At 34.6% G+C, this 21655-nt stretch overlaps 1 protein-coding gene across 6 annotated transcripts in view; it reads left to right on the forward strand.

Moving 5' to 3' along the window:
* A1CF (APOBEC1 complementation factor) overlaps nucleotides 1-21655 on the forward strand; it is an 81884-nt gene that overhangs the window by 22800 nt on the left and 37429 nt on the right. For 2 of the 6 annotated variants that reach the window (XM_015147602.3, XM_015147603.3), the window contains exons 2-4: nucleotides 2798-2941; nucleotides 19280-19414; nucleotides 21438-21568. In XM_015147602.3, coding sequence (XP_015003088.1) covers nucleotides 2843-2941; nucleotides 19280-19414; nucleotides 21438-21568 — 365 coding nt within the window. In that variant the 5' untranslated portion in view covers nucleotides 2798-2842. The remainder of the gene's footprint in view (nucleotides 1-2797; nucleotides 2942-19279; nucleotides 19415-21437; nucleotides 21569-21655) is intronic. The other 4 variants (XM_077945586.1, XM_077945587.1, XM_077945588.1 and 1 more) reach the window with 2 other exon arrangements.

Below are 21655 nucleotides of genomic sequence, written 5' to 3' on the forward strand. Positions count from 1 at the left end.
TTCTTGTGGCAAATTTTGAATTTTATTTCCATGCCCTGATTCCCAATGACGTGACACTATAGTTGAGATATTATACCGATTTTCTCAATAACTTCAGAATGAATTTATATGTGATCAAAAGACCTTTCTGATTTCAAGATACCTTTAATAACCTTTACTAATTATTAACCAAAACTAAAGGCAGATTTTGCAAATACAAACTTGTCATTTCCCCATGACTGTTATCTTTTTGATGGAAAAGATGAAGTTCAGCAAAGAACAAATCTACAACTTGGCCAGAAGACGGTAGACTTTGCCTTCAAAGAGCTGTAATACGTACATAAATAATCTCATCAGACCCCATCCTTGCTCTTGCAGGTTAATTAAGCACAGTGGGAGGGTTTGAGAGTATCCTCATGAAAAGATAATTTTAGTAACATTTGGGAAAAGAGCAAGGGTTAAATTTTATCTGAAAGACTAGTTTCCTTTGTAAGTCTTCAAAATGTTTTGCCTTTTGCAAAGTACAGACGCTGAAGCTGGCATATTAACTTACTAAGTTAGCAGATTCCCCCTAAAACACAATGCCCTAAAGCCAGGCAGAGGGTAGAACTGGCAAACAGAGAGCATTAACTGTATGCTTCTTGAAACAATCAGTGAATGCAAACTGAATTGCCCTGGGTCAGCAGCAAGCAAGAACAATCAGAAAGGTGAAGGCAAGAATGTCCATGTTTATATAAAGAGGATGACATTGTTCTGCCCTAAAAAGAGCTAACTCTGTATAATCTCATGTTTTCCTTTGATATTCTAAATTATACTGAAAATATACTTCCTTTTTTTTTGAGACAGAGTCTCACTCTGTTGCCCAGGCTGCAGTGCAATGGCATGATCTCAGCTTACTGCAACCTTCACCTCCCAGGTTCAAGCAATTCTCATGCTTCAGCTTCCCAAGTACTTGGGATTACAGGCATGCACCACCACTCCTGGCTAATTTTTACATTTTTGATAGAGATGGGGTTTCACCATGTAGGCCAGGCTGATCTCAGACTCCTGACTTCAGGTGATCTACCTGCCTTGGCCTCCCAAAGTGCTGAGATTACAGGGATGAGCCACCGCGCCTGGCAAAAATATTACTTTCTAAATGATACTTATCTGTTAGCTTGGGGACATTTATTTAATTATACTACTTCAGTAGTAGAATACCTATTTCTATTACTAATAGTAGTACTATAGTAATACTAATCATAATGATAGTAGTAATAGTAATAACGAGTAATTATAATACTCTAATGATAGTAGCAATAGTAATATTAATAGTATTAGTAATACTACTATTAGTATTGCTATTGCTACTAATATTGCTATCGCTACTACTATTACTATATTGGTATTATTACTACTATTAGTAATACTAGCACTGTCATTACTAATAGTGCTACAATTAGCAATACTAGTGCTACTAGTAATATTAGCACTAATATTAGTGTTATTAGTAATGGTTGTACTATTAATACTAATATTAGTAGGTAGTCCTAATAATATTGTTATTGTTACTAATAGTAATACTCTATTACTATTCTGTCCTTCAAGTAATAGCAATTTTAGTAATAGAATACCTTAAAGCTGCATTTTTCAGAAATGATCACTTCAGCTTCACTTTTTTCTTTCACCCAATTTTTCACCCAGTTTCTTATATTATAAATGATGTCTTCATTCTGAGCCTTTAAAGGACAATGTGAAGCAGTACATGCATATGACAGAAAAGTTTCAAAAGTACCTATATTCAAATACATTCAGGTTGCATTTGATTCATATCATTGTAAAACATATTTCCTCTGTCCTGGTTGGCAGAGCACATTCAGCAGGGTGAAAACCCAGCATAGAACCTTCCCCGAGCCACTGATAACTGCAACCCAGTGTGGCAGCCTTCACCTCTGTGTATGTGGGAAACTCCAGGGCCTCACACTCCCACAGCTTAGAACCTTCAAAATGGACATTATCTTGTTCTGGGAACCTGTGGATATGAGCAACCATCACATTTGGAATGTGATTCAAATCTTGTTCCCAAAATAGAAAATATAGACAATGAAATGCTGAAATTATATATTTATATCTGTATACACAAACATGAACATATGTAAACTTTCAACACCTTTTAGAATTTACAGAAGTTTCATTGTACTCTACTGAACACGTCTGTGGTATGTGATCTGGATGTTAGCAAACCCTTCCACGTCAACTCAAAAGCATCCATTGTTCTTGCTTTGTTAATATTAATGTCACATTTTTATTACATAGAGTACTTTGCATGATGACTTCTGTGTATATGATACTGGCACATTTTGTTCTAAACGTTTGTCTTTGGAGAATAAGTAGATAACTATATTAGTGGACATATAGACTAAAGATCAATCTCTGAGAATTCTGATGCCTTATCTTAGTCGTTAGAATTAGCGACAGTGCCCTCTTCCTGCATCTGTAAGGAACATCCTTCATATTATTTTAATAGATGTGAGTTGATCTGTTTTGGAGTATTTGGTGACATACTGAGATAAGTGGATTCAGAATTGCTAATCTGCATTATAATTGGAGAATGGGTATTGTTCATTTTTTTTTGTTTCTAAATTTCAACTAATATTGTGCATTTTTAAAAGTTTTTTTTAGAGTACATTTACAGAGCCTTGTTTGTATGCTACTCTTAGTTGCTCTAACTTTAATGACTCATTTGCAGAGAATATTTCCTAAAGATGTCCTTCATAAAAAGGAGAAGTTTGGACTTGACAACAGTAATTTACTTAATTTATCTTAAATTTGGTTTCAGTGAGCAACCCTAATTAACCTGATTTTTTGCTGATAATCACTCTCAATGGAATCAAATCACAAATCCGGGGATGGATTGAGCGGCACCCAGAAGGAAGCAGCCCTCCGCGCACTGGTCCAGCGCACAGGATATAGCTTGGTCCAGGTAGGAACTTCTTGTGAAATCTGCTGAGACTCACCACTGAATGTGCACAGTGGTGGGAATATTAGTGGTCCTAAGATGCAAAATGGGAATGGTCAGTTACATAGCTCTTTAAAGAAATGTCCCTTTCTAAAAGAGAAGGAAATTGCAACATTTCTGTTTTGTAGATGACCCTGAATTCATAGGATGTAACCTTCTGAATGTAACCTTCTTTCTACTCTAAGTTATCAGTTCAACCTTAACTTGTCGCAGAATCAGTGTCCACAGTTATAGAGACTATCACAAAAAGGCAGCTAGAATTTGCCACCCAACACTGTGAAGTAGCACCACATTGGTGTTTCAGGAATCAGCAGAAAATAAACTACAGCAGGAACCAGGCTTGGCTTCCAGAGAGATCACTGCACACATAAGACTTCTACATGTGGGATCCAAGGAATGAACGCTTTGTGTCTAGCTGCTGAAGTTTATTTTCTCAGAACACTTGCTCATCCAGTCTAGGATATGTAATACTAACTTCTCTCCACGTTCAGCATTTTGTAAAAGGAAAAAATAAAACACCACAATCTTAAAACTGTCTATTTGTAGACACTGTCTTTTAGAAATTATCTGTGTGTATATATATATATATCTTTATGATATCTTCTTTTAGAGAACTAAAATGCATTAAAAAATGTAGTGTTAGATACATATATTATCTTATTTAAAGAGAAAAATGGTGCTTTTCTACAGTAGGACAAAATATTTTAATTTCTCAGCTATTTTCTTTCACTCACATATTTTCCCAACTTAACCAAATCTAGATACTACTATGAATTCAAATGTCATGTGTGATTAGCAATAAAATATACAATAGTGTCCTTTCATTAGATGCTCCTTTGTCAGTTGCAAATTTTACATTTATTTTATTTATTTACTTATTTATTTATTTATTTTTGAGATGGAGTCTCGCTCTGTCACCCAGGTTGGAGTGCAGTGGCACAATCTTGGCTCACTGCAAGCTCCTCCTCCCAGGTTCACACCATTCTCCTGCCTCAGCCTGTGGAGTAACTGGGACTACAGGCGCCCGCCACCACGTCTGACTAATTTTTGTGTGTGTGTGTATATGTGTGTGTATATATATATATATATATATATATATATATATATTTTTTTTTTTTAGTAGAGACGGGGTTTCACTGTGTTAGCCAGGATGGTCTCGATCTCCTGACCTCGTGATCCATCCACCTTAGCTTCCCAAAGTGCTGGGATTATAGGCGTGAGCCACCGCTCCCAGCCAAAATGTACATTTATTTTTAATTAATTTTTATAAATCATAGCATGCTTTGTTAGACATAATATAATAATAAAGTTATTTTCTTCATCCTAATTAAGAGTGTTAGTCTTTTTTAAGATTTCAAAAAGTTTCTATTATTTCATAGGTGACTTTTTGAAGTTTCATTTAAGTCAATGGAGATACTGACATATTAGTTTTTTTAATACTTAAAAGTCAAATTACTTCAGGCTCATTAATAAACTTTTGAAAAGAGCGTTTTCTTTCTTTTTGCAATCAACACTTTCATAAATGTTATAAAAACAAGAATGTTTTTGAATCTTTTTAAAATTTTGAACTTCTTGATATTAGAAACATTTGTGCAAAGACAGTGGAAATAGAAAACATTTCAACCCTTTCAAACAGCAATCTGTTAATATTTATATATAAGAGTGTTCCCTTTCTGGAACTGTATTTCTAATGACCCATAATATAAGATAGAAATATGTATAAATCTGTCTAGGGTGAGATTAGCTGTAATGCATATCACAAACTTAAATGTATAAATATAAGAAAATTATTAAGTGAACTATGAATGTGTAATTATTATACTCAACAAGCAGAATTTATGAAAAATAATCCTAAAACAATATACATTGTCAATTACATTAAATTCAATTCTGGATACTGGTTCTTCCTTTTCCCCCGGATGAAATTCAGGTTAAGTCTCATAACTTTTCTGTTAACGTCCAGGTAATAAAAGATCCTTCATTAAAAAAATTGATATTTTTTCATATTGATGTTATTCCAAACTAGATCGTTTGGAATAATAGTAAAGACATAAAATCATTCAAAGTTACAGTTATTTCCCTTTCCCAAGTATGTCAGAGTGGAGGATAATTTCTTTTCTGTTTTTCTGCACTGTTTTCCTCTTTCAACACCAGTTTGGTAACTACAATTTCTGACTCCTGATGGAAGCAGAAGGGAGAAATAAAAGCAAAGGAAATGATGAAGGGAAGCTTTTACTGAGCTACCTTCATTGGGTTCTTGGGCCTAACAGGTTATCGAAGCTTGTGAGATTCTTTGTAGGATCCTCAGACACCTAGCCTTCTGCTGGGTTCTCTTTGATATTTGAAGCAGCCCTCATGGAGAGGATGGAAGATAATCATTAATTCCTACATGTGGCCAAACTCTGGTCCCCTGGAAACACGCATTCCCTGGAATGTGGAAACACCTAGCAAAATCTGGAAACACCCCTGGAAACACCCAGCAAAATCTGGAAGTTGAGGTGACACAAAGCAACCACCTCTCCTTGCCAACAACAAAGCTGCAGGCCAACCCATTGTTCACAGTGAGAGATTTCAGAACTGAGTTAGACCCACCAGCTTAGTGTGTTCCCCAAACACAAAGGCAGGGAATACACATCAAGCTGTCTAAGTGGTTTCTCCTACTTTAGGCAAAATGATAGGCGCCTCTCAGTCCCTCCCACTTAGGGGGAACTGAGACTCACAACACAACAGCAGTTGTCTCCAAATATCTTTCTGTAAATTCTAAAACTCCTCTCAAACTCTCCAATCTCTTTTCTAAGCTTAGGGTGTAAGGTGACAGTTAACAATAGAAAAATAGTTTCCTGCTACCTTCTCATCCTGCTTGGCGCTCTAGTCACTTGGTTTCATACCTAAACCAGAGGCCAGAGTTAATGATAATTTATTACATATTTCAAAATAGCTAGAAGAGAAGATTTGAAATGTTCCTAACACAAATAAATGTTTGAGGTGAAGGATATCCTATACCCTGATTTGATCCTTACCTGATTTGATCATTACATATTGTATGCATATATTAAAATATCACACATGGACTCCTTAAATGTGTACAATCATTATGCATCCATTTTAAAAGTCCAATTCCATCTTAAAATCTTGTTACAGATGAAATAGTATTCAGTTACTAACAGTAATCATATAAAAAATTCTGAAGGGCAATTGTAACACATTACTGTTACAGCTATGAAGAAAGCTTGCAAATAATTTTTTTGAAAAGAGACCCAAATAACAATGGAGATAATCTTACTCCATTAAAAAATTTTACTCCATTGTAAGGTCAAATGTTATGATTTAAGGACATTTATCTGATACAGAAAATAATGATATGTATAATTTAAAATATTTACATACAAAATACTCCTAAAATATATGGCCAATCTTTATTTTACGTTGATCTTATCTATTCAATAATATTCAGAAAATGTTTATAATAACGACTTAGACCACAAGTTATTGTAATAATAATAATAATAACAAAAAATATTCTAACTGCTTTGTGTATACTAACTCATCTAGTCCTTACAATACACTGTATGGTAGCTACTATGTTTATCCCCAATTTCCTGATGAAGAAAACAAGGCACAAACAATTTAGGTAACTTGTGAGATGAAGATTCTGTTGTTATTGGCCAAAATTTTTGGTTAGACTCAGAAAACTAAGAGTTGTTATAATGTTGTTGCAATGTGACTTTTAAGATTGCAATTTTAGAGATCAGCATGCTACAGCATATGAAAAACATTTTTTTGGAACCTAAACTTTGTAACATGATTCACTTTAAGTAATATTCATTAGCAGCGTGACTGTTGAATCAGAAGTGCTTCAATAATGTAGAAGCCTAATGTTCCAAAAGCTAGTTATCTATACCTAAGTCCTCTAATCAAAAATGTAAATACCTATATAATTCAATCATTTTGAATGAATTGAAGAATGCCTCCTGATTTTGGCTACAGAGTGTGGAAAATTATCCAAGACTTTAAATCAGAAGGCCTATAATCTAATCTAGTCCCTACCACATATGAGTTGTACGATCTTGAATAAATCCCTTAACATCTCCAGGCCATAATCTCCTGGAAGATCAGCTAGGCAATACCCAACTATTTGTCCATGATTTTTGTGATTCTAGTATCTTCTGAATCTACTCACTGGTTAGCACACTGGACTATTCGGTCAAAAGGGTAGCCTAAATATGTAGAAACACAACTTCAAACTCTTTGTAACTTAAGGAAAATCCTTTAGTCTTACTAATACTTCAGCCTTCCTACTCTGGATTATACAAAAGATTAATACGATTATCCAAAAAGAAAGAAAGAAAGGCAACATTAAGAACATCAAGTTTACTTTTTTAAAAAAGTTTTTGTACAAAAATTAAGATAAAGAAACATCCTAATACAATCCAAGAAGCATACCCATAAAATGATAGTTTAGAATTTTATAAATTAGGGTTTGAAGGATTTACTTTTGCTGCATCTTTGCAGTCTCTGATATTGAATGTTGAATATTTGCAGAACAAGAATTCAAAAAACAGAGGGTGATGAATTTGTGCTCTCTTATCACTAGCAGGACAAATACAGCTATCAAAAATAGAATTTTGTGAGTTACTTAATAACGTGACCCAGGCTTTTATGTAGCAACTGATGCAATAATGCCTGCTTCTAAGGGTTTGGAAATATGCTTTGTGATCTCTTTTTAAAATAATTAAATATCTTTGGATATTGATGGCTGAAGTTTTTATCAAAGTACTTTAGAGAATAAAAGAGACGTAATGCAGTACCCCGCATATAGTAAGTATTCAATACATACTCTTGATGAAAACTGTGTAATGTTACTAAGTTAAACTTTAAGCTTCATAATTGTATTATGCCTTGTAAAAATATTTTTAAAGAAAGTATGCTACAGTATTAACATGTGAATAGTCTTTGTCTCTGGGTAATGGAATTATGTATGGGAATTCTTTTCTCTACTTTTTTATTCTTAACTGTACCTACAAATTTCAAAAGCTAGTATATACTTCTCTGATAGCTAAAGACAAAAAAAAAAAATCACATTATGATAAGCCTTTCCTCAAGAATGCATTAATGATGTGGGTCATAAACTATGATATGTGATGCTCCTCCCACATGAAATTTTCTCCTTAGAACTAGAAAAATACATTCTCATAGGTGAGCATATTCAGAAACATATACACTTCCACCCAATGTGGTGTCTGTTGACATCAAGTTTAATTCTACTGCAACTAAACCTAAATGTATATTTAATAAAAATCACCCTCAAGTAGTCTGAATATTTTTAAAAATAGACTCATTATATCTAATATATATAAAATTTAAAATGTGGTATATATTAGCTTTGTTTACCCAGTTATCCTATTGGTAATCTATTTTCTAAAAATCGTTACAGCACAATTTTTATGAGGTATGATAGTCCCCTTGCTTTCGTAAACCAGTGATCATCCTACATAAACATCAAGATTTTTGGTTTTGTTTTGTTCTTCTCTTTTGCTTCCTTAGTCCCTATTATTGAGAAAAATGTATTAGTGCCAGGTCTTGGGATTATAGAATATAAAAATGCAGTGCCTGACCTAAAGTTCATATAAAGTGGGTGAAATGAAAAAGAATGCATCCAAAATTTACAACAACAACATAAGGCAGCCTCAAATGAGCAGTCCAGCTGTGAGTACCAAAAAGATCAGCATTTTCTGTATAGAGCCTTAAAAGTGACAATGCTCTTTGACCTGAGGAATGAGGACAAACATTTAGGCATAACAATGTTCATCATGCTGAAATTTATAATTTTTTAGAAATTTAAACTTAAACATATCCTAAATATCCAATATAATATTAATGGTCAAATAAACTATGATCATTCTTATATTTTCAAATTATATAGTAATATAAAATTATGATTTCAAATAATTTTCAAAGACATGGAGAAGTATTCAAATTTTAACATTTAGTTAAAAATCTGAAAGCTACATATAAATTTGTGAAGAATATTTTAAGAAATTATTCACATATAATAAAGAATATTATAAAATAAAGTATAATCTCTTAGTTTTTCTTGCCTGATGCTCTTCTTCATTTTCTAAATTTTCTATAATAAATGCAGATCGTTTTTATTACAAGGAAAAAATCTCATGAGGCAGAAAATATTTCTAAGGGTCATTTGGTCAGGAGTAAAAAGAAAAAAAGAAAAAAATCATGGAAAAAAACTTCATGATTAAATTTGGGTGATAAGTCCCTAGGTTCACTAGACTATTCTTTCTAATTCTACATATACATGAAATTTGTTTAATATTGATATAGTCCAATCCTTTTGTTTTGCAGTTAGAAAATAAGCCCCAGAGGTACACAATTATAAATTAGGGGCCAACAAACTATGCCCCATGAACCAAATGTGGCTACAGCTTGTTTATGTAGTAATTGCAGGCTATGAATTTTGTTTTTTTACATTTTAAGGATTTTTTTAAAACAGCCTAAAATATACAACTATTTGGCCTTTTACAAAAAAAAAAAAAAAAAAAAAAATTGCTGACTCCAACCTGATTCCTTAACCTAGCACTCTATATTAGAAGTGAGTCTAGGTTTTAAAGAAAATTATTTAATTTAGTATTTAATCTTCTGTAAAAGAAGTAGGTGCATCCCTTCTTGTGCTGCCTATTCACACCAACTCAAGCACTGGGCCCTCACTCATTCATTTATTAATTCATTTGTTGATTCCACCACAAAGAGAGACACGTTTCTACCTTTATGAAGATTAGTCTCATAGAAAAGATAGAAAATAAACAGATAAAGACACAAGCAAAGTAATTACAGATCATGGTAAGTGCCAAGAATGTGATAAACCAGGTTGTATAAAACAGAAAGCCAGGTGACCTTCTTTAGGAAAAATGACAGTGGAAGCTAAGACTTATAAGATGAGAGCAAATGTACTTTGCAAGGAGCCAAGTATCCCTGGAAGATGGAACACACAAGCAGTACTCCTTAAAGAAAATATTTATAAAATACAGAACACTTTTGGGTAGTGAAGACATTAATGTATCTTAATCTCAAAGATCTAGTGGGATTACAGCAGATAAGTAGGTGGCTTTCATCTTTCCCTTCCTCTATTAATCAGCCATGGACCTGGTGTCCTGGGAACAATCTCCTCAACCTAGGAACAAAGTACAATTTTCAATTCCCACCCCTCACACTTTCCTTTCTATGTATACTCTCTTGTATGGAAATTCAATGAAATCACTTGTTTTGATTCTAATTTGTTCAATTCTTCAGCAAATACAAGCCATCAGGTACAAAGGATGGCGCTAGATCAAGTCTAACTAGAATACCGTTCCTCTTCTAAGAGTGCCCCAAATTAAGTAAACTCTCCATCTTTCCGGTTTGAGATAATGTATTTAGGTAATTTTAATTGAATGTTTCTCAAATGGCATTTTTTTCCTATAAATAATACAATAAAAATAACCTGAGGGCCTCGGGTTTACTAATTGGCTTCATCTAGAATGGCTCCAAGAGGAGCAGATGGAAAAACACTGTGGCATTGACATTCTTTTTCAACCACTGCACAAAAAATCCTAGGGACAGAAATAGGAATTTGACTTCATGGCAAAATATAGCTCCTGGGTCCTACTTTTTCCTCTATTGCCTGTTCTCGCCACCTGCTCACATCCCTGCTATCCAAGGACTTAGGTCATTCACCAAGTGCATGGATACCAACTCTTTAAATAGGTAGCAATAAGCATCAGAACAGGATGGGACCAGTAGATCATCACAGGGTCATGCTTCCCTAAGCTTATCACCCCAGCCACCCAGAGGCCAACTTTATTTTAAAGCTCAGAAGCAATCTTTCTTCTACTAGCCAGAGATGCCATAGCACGGTGCAAAAGACTCCAAATGAAGGAGCAGTTCTGCGAATCCCCTTGTGGAGGGGGTGTGTGCCCAACATTTGTGGATAGTTCATTACCCCAAGGAACACAGATATGTTCCAGAAGCTATTATTTCCAAATAGCAATGAATTTCTCCTCAAATAGCCTCATAGGGTGTTGGCTATACATGAAGTCTTTGATATAAGATTCAAAATCTTCATAAACTACACAAGGTAGTGTTTTCCCTTAAGCTAGAAGCACAGAGTTTTTCTATTTTATCGGCTTAAAAATTGGTGTGAACCTCATGACCCAAACATGCAGAAGCATGACCAGGTCTTGTGAACTTTGGACTGTGCGTGCTGACAAATTCACAATTTTTTAAAAGTGCTATTCATTTGTTAGTACTGATTGGCAAATAAAATTAAGTGACTCTTCAACGTCAGAACCTGAAAGCTTACCATTATGAGATGCAAAGACAGCTTTCAAACAAGCTAGGCAAAGAAGAAATTATTGAGATCACAGCCTTGCAGTCATGAATTTGTATAGGATTTCAGCAGCTGTGATCCTTTATAACATTGTTAAAGAGGTGCCGAGCAGGGAACCAAGATGACATTAAATGGTACATTGTCCACATCATTAAATAACATCCAATCCCATATAGAGAGAATTATTCCACTTTCAGTTCTCTTTCAGGCTTTCAGGTGAGGAAAGTTAGTTGTTGGAGGTATGATTTAAACACCTCTCCAGGCCCTACTAACGTTTTTAAGTCCCGAGAGCAGGACTAGAGTACAGAGCTTTTAGTAGACGACAATGTCTAGGTAGAAGTTGATCATGATTTCCCTTGTTTGCAATTGTTTTTATAATTACCGTCCATTTGTGGGAAATGATACTGATATTCCACTTATAAGAACAATATATATTTTCTTTTTGGTATAAGTTTATTTAAGTAACAAAGTGAATCCACACATAAAGTCATTAGGTAATTAACAGAATAGGTGTCAATTGGACATGGAATTGGAGATACACTGATTTTTAAAATTACAACAACATCCTCTTAAGACTCCAATTGACTAACTCACAAAACATCCTATGAACATTTTCCTCCATTAAACATGATATCAAATTCAGCCTTCCTTTCACAAGCACCCTCACACTCCCACAGGACTACTGCAATCACCTAGTCAACCCTCCTACTCCTTCATAAATGAAATAAAGTCAGAAAAGATTTAGTGCCTTGCCGAGTCCCTCAGCTTGTCAGAAATTAAAATTCACAAGGGTGTTGTAAGGAGAAGAATGATTGTATAAAATTCCTTACATGCCTCAAACCCGGTGCATTAGATGGGATTATGCTTGGCATATGTTGAACTAGGAAAAGACAGAAGAGCAATTAACCAAACCAAATGTTCTTTATTATGTCTTTATCTGCACATGGGAAGTTTCGCATAACTTAATCAGATCTAGAGACAATAATAATAATTAATTCCGAAAGGCAAATTGTATCTGTAAGTATACAAAATGTTATTGGGCCTATTGAATAAACTACACATTCTGTAAGGATAAAAGCCCCAAACGGATTAAGGAATGACTAAAGTTGTCATCTAATTACTTCTTGGAAGGAATTTAGAGGTTCCTATAGATGGAAGCAGTGTGTCTGGGCACGTGCCCAGAGCCAGAAGTGAGCATGAGCACAGCCATTTCTGACCTCAAAAAAAAGGAAATAATGCTTTGCAGTCCATCGTTATGCAAACTTTGCTGGAAAAGGTAAGCAGAGGGTCGTAGAAGTGACTTGGCATTTTACAGATTCTCTTTTATAGAAAAACACACACACAAATGCTTTTTGTTTTCTAATTTTGAAAAACACTCAAAAAAATTTTCTGTTTTGTAATTTTGAAAGAAAAAGTGTTTTGTTTTCTAATTTTGTCTATTTTCAAATTCAATATTCTTATGAATGACCAAAATCTTACATTATAAGAAGTTTTGCAAAACACAACATTTTAAAAAGCCTATTTGCTTTTGAATGCTTCAAATGTTGATACTGAATAATCCTTAAACATAAAGGGAAATTATTAAAATACGTTATTAAATGCATCAATTTGATAACATAAATTGCTTCTGCTTCCATAAGATAGTTAACAACTTCAAGTGAAATTAGGATTAATTTCCTTGGAAATAGACTTTTAATAGTCAACCTTCCAAAGTGAAACAGGAAGGTGACTCATAATTTACTAATAGTTGTTTCCTCAGAAGAACCATATCATACATTTTTTAAAGATAAAATGTCAGGGCTTTGTAAAAAGTGAAACCAATAAATGAATTTTCAAGAGCCAAGAGCCATTTGCATCTTTCTTCATGGTTTTTGCCATAGATACATGCCACCAATATTATTTATTTAGAATTCATTCAATCAACTCACTATTTTTAGTCATTTATTTTAAAAGTAAACTTTTTTCCACTTATGTAAGAAACCCACGGGTTTTGTGTGCTAATTATGCTTTTTCTAATGTACATTAAAATAAATGCATAATTATTAAAATAAGAAATATTCACCTATAAACTACTTAATATCATCCTCATATATTTTGGAAACTCTAGGCTGTATGATGATAAAGCTAAATTAATATTTGAATATTATGTTCATATCCTAGCTTTTCCTGTCATTGTTTCTAATTCTACATCTCTACAAAATTTCCACAACTCATTTAGTCTTTATATCACAATTTTTATTACTCTTCATACTTTAGGAACATTATATCTGGCATTCATGTTGCATACACCTTGTAAAAATTGTAGAAAATAACTAATAGAAATAATGCCAACTTCTACAGTATATTAAGCCAAATAAATTCTGCTTTCTAAATTCCAGTCTAAAAGCAGATTTTACCAACATGAAATCACTGATTTTAACAAGATGTGAAGGTGAACAAACTATAAAAATAGATAATTATTTTATGTACAATTTAAAAATGAATATTCCCTACATCACTGTTTGTTGTCCTCAGGCAATAAAAACTTTGGAAGAGACTAAAGGCAAAATCACATTGAAGAGGGTCCTGTTGGTACATTTTACGGCCCCCTAGACTTTCCTTAAACTACCTATCACATAATGAAGGATCTAGTATATAGGTGGAATACAATAGAAATAATGTCTAATAAATACTTTTATTAAATTTCACAAATCAATAACTAGGAAAATGCAGTATAGACTCATGAAACACAAGTGACATAGTTAAGAGAGATGACCTCCATGCCTTGTTGTCAACTTTAAGAACCATACACAGGAGTTTGGTCACAGAACCACTGTTCTGGGCATGGTCCTGGTGACTGGCAAGCTGGTAAAGGCTTGAAGTGCTACTAAGCAAGCGTAGATTGGCCAGGACCCAAGGGAACAGGAGCAAGAATAAATACAAACCTGGTCAATTGGAAAATGCATAGGAAAACATCTGAAACAAGTTTAGTTATGAAAAATACACAGTTTCTTCCCTCTTACGGAGAGGGGAAAAAAGAAACAAAGAACCAAAGAGAACCACAAAGATGATTACAAACTTGAAATATGAACTTTCCAAAGAACCATTAAAGAGACTGAAATTACTACTCAGGAAAAAACAGGCTGAATGAGGGTTCATTAATTAATGTCCTTCCAGTTATGAATGAGCTTGTTTATGGGAAACAGTAAACATCTGGTGTCCATGATTGGTGAAGTTGAGCAGGAAAATAAATGTAACACACAACATGAGGATTTAAGAGGCTGGTAAGCCTGAGAAGAATAATCATCACAATTTTTGAATACTATATAGGCCATAAAGTTCACCAAATTGAGAACTGCAAGGAAGCCTGGAAAAATCAATGATAGGACCTTTATTCTAGTGTTTTCTACAATAAATTAAACCAGTGTGATATTAGACAACTTATGTACCTCTGGCCTTAGTTTCCTCCTCTATAAAATTAGTATATTGTGTTAATGTAAAAATGAAAGAGAGATAATGTAACTACAAGTGTCTTCATATTTTGTCTCTTCTGTTTACTGCTTGTATGAATTTGGACATATTTTATGCCTTGGATTCCTGGCCTATAAAATGAAAATAATAGTAGTAGCATCCTCATAGATTTGTTCAGAAGATTAAATGAATGTAAAACACTCAGCAAAATACCTAATTCAATTGGAGATAGTTGTTTTTGCTGCCATTACTATTATGTGCAACTAACAGAAGCTAACTCTAACTGGCTAAGTAGGAAAGAGTTTATTGAAAGGATACTGGTTCACAGAAACTTTAGATGTGGAGAATCCGATTCAAGGGTAAGCTTTTAACAACAAAACCCAAAACCACATCACATATTTGTCACGATAAGAAAATGTTATCTACCATCACAGAATGCTCAAAATTAAAGTTTGCATCATTTGTGACTTTTGCATCAGAACTCAATTTTAGTAAAGGAAACCATGATTGTCCATGGTTTAGTAAAGGAAACCATGGTTTTCCAATAACCATGATGGCCCCAGCTGCAAGGAAGGCTGGAAAAATCAAGTGTCTGTCATTTTTAAGTTCTATAGGAGAAGGCAATTTTTGCCCAGATTCCCCAGGTATATAACAAGTTCAAATGCTCAGTGGCCAAAATTAACTCAGTTCATTCAACCTCCATGCTAAGACTTATGGCTTAGAATGATTTATTGAGGAAGGTTTTGTGGGTTTTATCCAAGGTCAAGAAGATGATAGACATAATCTCTTGAAGACTCAATGGCTCCATTATGAAGGACTTGAAATATCTGTGATAGGAGGAAATTTCCAAGTAATCTTAACATATAAACTGAGTAATTGGGTAGGCTCAGCATCCAATATTTAAATTAAAGCCACTAGATTTATAGTTAGAAATTGTGTCCTCAATTGTTAATTTACATAGGTGAAGACTTTCCACCTATTTGTATATGACTCTAGAGAGACAAAGGTTTCTAAGTCTTTGATTGGAAAAATAAAAGTTTTCAGAGTTTAATAAACATTCTCTCATGAAAAGCAAAAATCTATATTCTTTTAGTCTGAACTATTAATACATTTGTGCTGCTGGGGAGAATGCTTCCCTTGAGGAAGACATCAGCTAGGAGGGAAAAGACCAGTTATAACTGGGCTTTATCTATTTTAAACTCCTCAACTGAGAAAATAGTGCCTGACATATTAGCAACCCAGAACCCAACTGTCCTTTCTGAGTAATGGACAGCTATTCTAACCCCATGACTAATGCCCAGTGCCTGTCTTAAATTGATCTGAACTTCCATTACTGGTACATTCCAAGACCAGTGGGTGGCTCACAGAGCAAATCTCCCCCACTGAGTGAACTGCAGGGCATTCCTGAACTGGTCAGACTCTTTACAGTCTCAAAAAATATTCTTTAGATTTTTTTCATGTGTTTATGAAAAACAAAGACAATTAATATTCTTTCTTGCCCAGTTATTTCAGATTATAAGCAGGTAAATCCTGCTCTACACGTCTTACGTATAAATAGTTGGCATTTTCAGCAATTATAGCAATCAAGCAAGTTGAAGATACATTTTAAAAGGTCAATCTGAGGGTTGTCGATTTATTTTCAAACTACCAAAGCTTTTCAAAGCAGAATTTCTGGAATTACCACTTTACTATTATGGAATGAAAGTTTGGTTTCCTCAACTTGAAGGGTAAAAATACCACCGAATATATAGTAAATTTATTTCTATAATCTGTTGAATGTTATACACATCAAAGATATACAAAAATTGGCTCAGAGGAATCATTGTCACCCAAATGGAGTTTGTCCAGGGAGGAGGATGGTAATTTGGCAATTCAGGTTGAGTATCTTTTAGCCAAAATGCTTAGGACCAGAAGTATTTTGGATTTCAGATTTTTTTTAATTTTAGAATTTTTGCATATGCATAATAAAGATATCTTGGGGATGGGACCTAAAGTATAAACACAAAATTCATTTATGTTTCATATGCACCTTACACACATAGCTTGAAGGTGATTTTATACAATGCTTTTAATAATTTTGTTACCCCTCACATGAGGCCAAGTGTGGAATTTTCTACTTGTGGCATGATGTTGACACTGAAAAATTTTGAATTTCGGATTTTGGGGTTAGAAATATGAGATACATTTTTCCAAATATTTTATGTAATAAAATGATTGGAAATTAAAATGATTTGAAATTGTAGTAGGGAATTTACTATTTAATGGCATGATATATTTTTTCATAAATAAGGAGTTTTGTTTGTTTGTTTTGAGACAGAGTCTCGCCCTGTCGCCCAGGCTGGAGTGCAGTGGCGCGATCTTGGCTCACTGCAAGCTCCGCCTCCCAGGTTCAGAACATTCTCCTGCCTCAGCCTCCTGAGTAGCTGGGACCACAGGTGCCCGCCACTACGCCCGGCTAATTTTGTGTATTTTTAGTAGAGACGGCGTTTTACCGTGTTAGCCAGGATGGTCTCGATCTCCTGACCTAGTGATCCGCCGACCTCGGCCTCCCAACATGCTGGGATTACAGGCATGAGCCACTGTGCCCAGCCCTTTCTTTCTTTCTTTCTTTTCTTTTTTCTTTTTCTCTTTTTTTTTTTTTTTTTTTTTTTTTTGAGACAGAGTCTCGCTCTGTCACCCAGGCTGGAGTGCAGTGACACCATCTCACCTCACTACAACGTCTACTTCCCAGGTTCAAGTGATTCTCATGCCTCAGACTCCCAAGTAACTGGGATTACAGGCATGTGCTACCATTTCCAACTAATATTTGTATTTTTAGTAGAGACAGGGTTTCACCATGTTGGCCAGGATGGTCTCAAACTCCTAGGCTCAAGCCGTCCACCCAGCTCGGCCTCCCAAAGTCCTGGGATTATAGGCGTGAGCCACCATGCCACACCAATAGGGAATATTTTAATGTATGTATCTGTTGTAAGTGGCTTCCATACATCAAAGGAGCAAAACGGAGAAATTAAGCTGATGCCTGACTGCCTGGGTTCAAATTCTGGCTTCTCCACTTCCCCACCATGTGACTTTGACAAATTACTTAATTTATCTGGGCTTTGGTACCTTATGTAAATGGGATAATAACAGTCCTTAATCCATGACATTAAGTAATGATAGAGCAATATCTGACATATAGTAAGTGTTACATAGGTATTTGTTTGAAAATAAGTAAATAAATGTGTCTGAAAATATCGATTGCACATATTTAAGGTAATTATTGGTTGAGATATAAACCACTAAATTACCAAGGTTTGGGGTTTTTTCTATAAGCATAAAGACTTCCATTTCTCAGGTTTCTCTGTGATATCAAAGTTTTACTACTGGACAAGAATATTAGGGTAAGAAAAAAATACAAGAACTCTCTAGGCAAAAATTTAAATATTCAGTTAGATTAAAAACATACTGAGTTGTTTAAAACAAACAAACAAAAAGGAATCCAGGTAAAGTAGAAGACTCATATGACATTTTTTAAATTACTATTTTTAAAAACGTTGTAGGAATTATTATAAATAAAAAAGTGATCATGACCACAGACACCACAGACATCAATTAAATAATGTGATCCAAAGAACCTTTGTGCTAACACTTACAAAATAATTGAGAAAGACTCAAGTTGGTGTATATGAAGATTTAACAGGGACACCACAAGCTGCTTTACTTCAATTTTAAACAACAAACAACTGTCATACAAAACAGTGCCTTTAAACAACTAACGTATGTCTTTTAACAATCTACATAGAAAAATATTTGAAAAGGCCTATGAAATTTTAAACAGTAACTACTTCTAAGGATGAGTAGAGTCATACATTGGATAATTTTTCTTTTTACTTTACATGTCACCATGTTTTTTCCACAACATGTATTATGTTATAGCATAAAACTTCTGAAAATATTAGTTGTAGAAGTTAGTAATGAACTCCTGGGCTCAAAGCATCCTTCCGCCTCAGCCAGAGTAAGTTCTAGTGTTCTATAGCACTGCAGGATGACTACAGTTAACAATAATATATTCTCAATATGTAGTTGTAAATAGCTAGAAGAAGGCTATTCCTTGCATTCCCAACACAAAGAAATGATAAATGTTTGAGAGGATGGATATACTAATTACCCTGATCTGTTCACTCTTTGATGTGGTAAGAAGATAGATCTCTTAAGTATTCTTACTTAATGAAATTAAAAAAGAAAAAAAAAATTGGCCTAGCAGTTTACAAGTTTTCACAATGTTTATCTCAAGCAAGCTGCTGAAGCACAGAGTGTGGTATTATAATCCACATAAAAAGTTTTATTTTTTCTCCTTTAACCAGTCCACTATTATTATTTGTCAATGATAAATACATTCCTTATTGTGAAATGATTTTGAAAAATACTCAAGGAAACTGAATTAAAGACTTGATCATTTTCTTCTGTCCTTCACACCTGCCCTGGATTTGCAGGAAAATGGACAAAGAAAATATGGTGGCCCTCCACCTGGCTGGGATGCTGCACCCCCTGAAAGAGGCTGTGAAATTTTTATTGGAAAACTTCCCCGAGACCTTTTTGAGGATGAGCTTATACCATTATGTGAAAAAGTGAGTCCAAGTTTAACATTTAATTTTTCTTATCTTTCAAGGGAAAAATACTATTCTCTTCACTTTGCTTTCATTCTCAGCCTTTTTGGTCAAGGATTGTTTCTGTTCAAATTACCATTCGTCAATTATGGACAAAGTTCCTAGTGATTGTCCCTTTATAATCACTGCCTTGACCTAGCTCTTGTCCTGTTACTGACAGCTTGAATTTCTACTATTTCTAATGACTTTCAAATCTATATCTTGTTCCCCAATCTTTCCACTGTCATGCCATCTAACTACAAACTATCCATCTACAATAATCCTACAACAACCTGTCTACAATTAGATATTGCTCCAGCTTGACATTTTAATATGATTTTATAAAGTACATTTTCATTTTAAAAGAATGTATACGTTTGACATGGCTCAATATGTACCTATAATCCAGAATGAAATCTTCTCCAAGTCTGAATTTTTCATCTACCTAAATGCATCAAGAAGATTAAGAATATGGCTTTTCAATTAAAGGAAGAATACGAAATTCAATTTCATTTTTAATAATTTACCGAGCAGTTTTTAGCAACAAGCAATTCCTGAAAAATTTAGTAAATATGATAATTCAGCTCTCTGTCTAAATGCCAAAATCAAATTGTGTGTGTGTGTATGTTAACAGCCTCAGATTCAGAACTGCACCTAATTTTACACATACAATCCCTGTTGGCACAAGGACAAATGATGAGGACTTAATTCTGTAAGAATCTTATACATTGAATCTGAAAATGAACATCGAGAAACACCTGAAACATAGAGATGAAACGTGCTCAAACTCTTTCCTAATGAGCCCAGAAGAAATAGGTGTTCATTACTGAATACATGGGGGTGGGGTAGGGTAAGGCTGAGCTGGGAAGTGACCAACCACAAAGGTAATGGCATGTGCTTAATGGCACTTCTCTCCAGACATGCCCCAACATATTTATCTGGGCAACCCTTCCTACAGCAGCCAGCAATAGTAAATTGCTCAGTCTAGACTGCTGCAGGACAGTTGTGGGGGTAGAAGGGAGTATTATATGGGCAAGTAGAGTCACTATAGCCAGGGGAATAGAGTGCTCTCCTGCTCTGGAGGCCCTGGCCCTGAGTTAGTAGCATTTAGGCTAGCATTTATATCCAGCCAGCAGACTAAGAAAATGACAAGCCTCCCAGATCATACCCTGAAACATACCTGTGTTCATTTTGATGTCATGGCTGAGGAAAAAGACAGCTAAGAAGTTAGTTTGGCGAATGAGCATTCTTGTATTTTGTTTTAAAGATCAATGATAGAATAGGACCAACTGGAAATAAAACTATGGAGATTTCAGAGGACAATTTAGAGGGAATGGACATATACATCAAAAAAGTGCTTTTTTTTTTTTTTTTTTTTTTTTTTTGAGACAGTGTCTTGCTCTGTTTTCCAGGCTGGAGTGCAGTGGCACAATTATGGCTCATTACAGCCTCGATCGCCTGGGCTCAAGCAATTCTCCCACCTCTGCCTTCCAAGTAGCTGGGACTACAAGCACGTGCCACCATGCTCAGCTAATTTTTGTGTTTTTTGTAGACTCAGGGTGTCACCATCTTGCCCAAACTGGTTTCAAATTCCCAGGGTCAAGCAATCCACCTGCCCTGGCCTCCCAAAATGCTGGAATTACAGGTGTAAGAAACTATACTTATGATAAAATGTGTTTTCATGTCTCTAAGATGTTCCAGATAATTATGTGATGAAAGGTAATTTGCTCTACTAAAAACACATTCTGTTAACTCAGGCTGAAATGTCACTTGGACACATTTTATTTAACTTAAGTTCTCTCACGAATCAGATAACTGATCTGAACCCACATGAAAATATGCAAACCATTCCACATGGGATGCAAATGCCAAATAGTACTGGCAGGAGGCAAACTTCAGAAAACATTGTGTGTGTGTGTGTGTGTGTGTGTGTGTGTGTATCAGCACATGCACACATACATTCAGAAGTACAAACATATAAATTTTCTATTTCTATTACTTGCAGATCGGTAAAATTTATGAAATGAGAATGATGATGGATTTTAATGGCAACAATAGAGGATATGCATTTGTAACATTCTCAAATAAACTGGAAGCCAAGAATGCAATCAAGCAACTTAATAATTATGAAATTAGGTAAGCTCTGCCTCTTCTAGATTAAAAGTGAAACAGACAATGCACCTGTATCTGTTTTTCTATCAAGTTTATCTAATATGGTATATG

This window comes from Macaca mulatta, chromosome 9 (genome assembly GCF_049350105.2).
Source record: "Macaca mulatta isolate MMU2019108-1 chromosome 9, T2T-MMU8v2.0, whole genome shotgun sequence".
Classification (NCBI taxonomy): Eukaryota; Metazoa; Chordata; class Mammalia; order Primates; family Cercopithecidae; genus Macaca; species Macaca mulatta.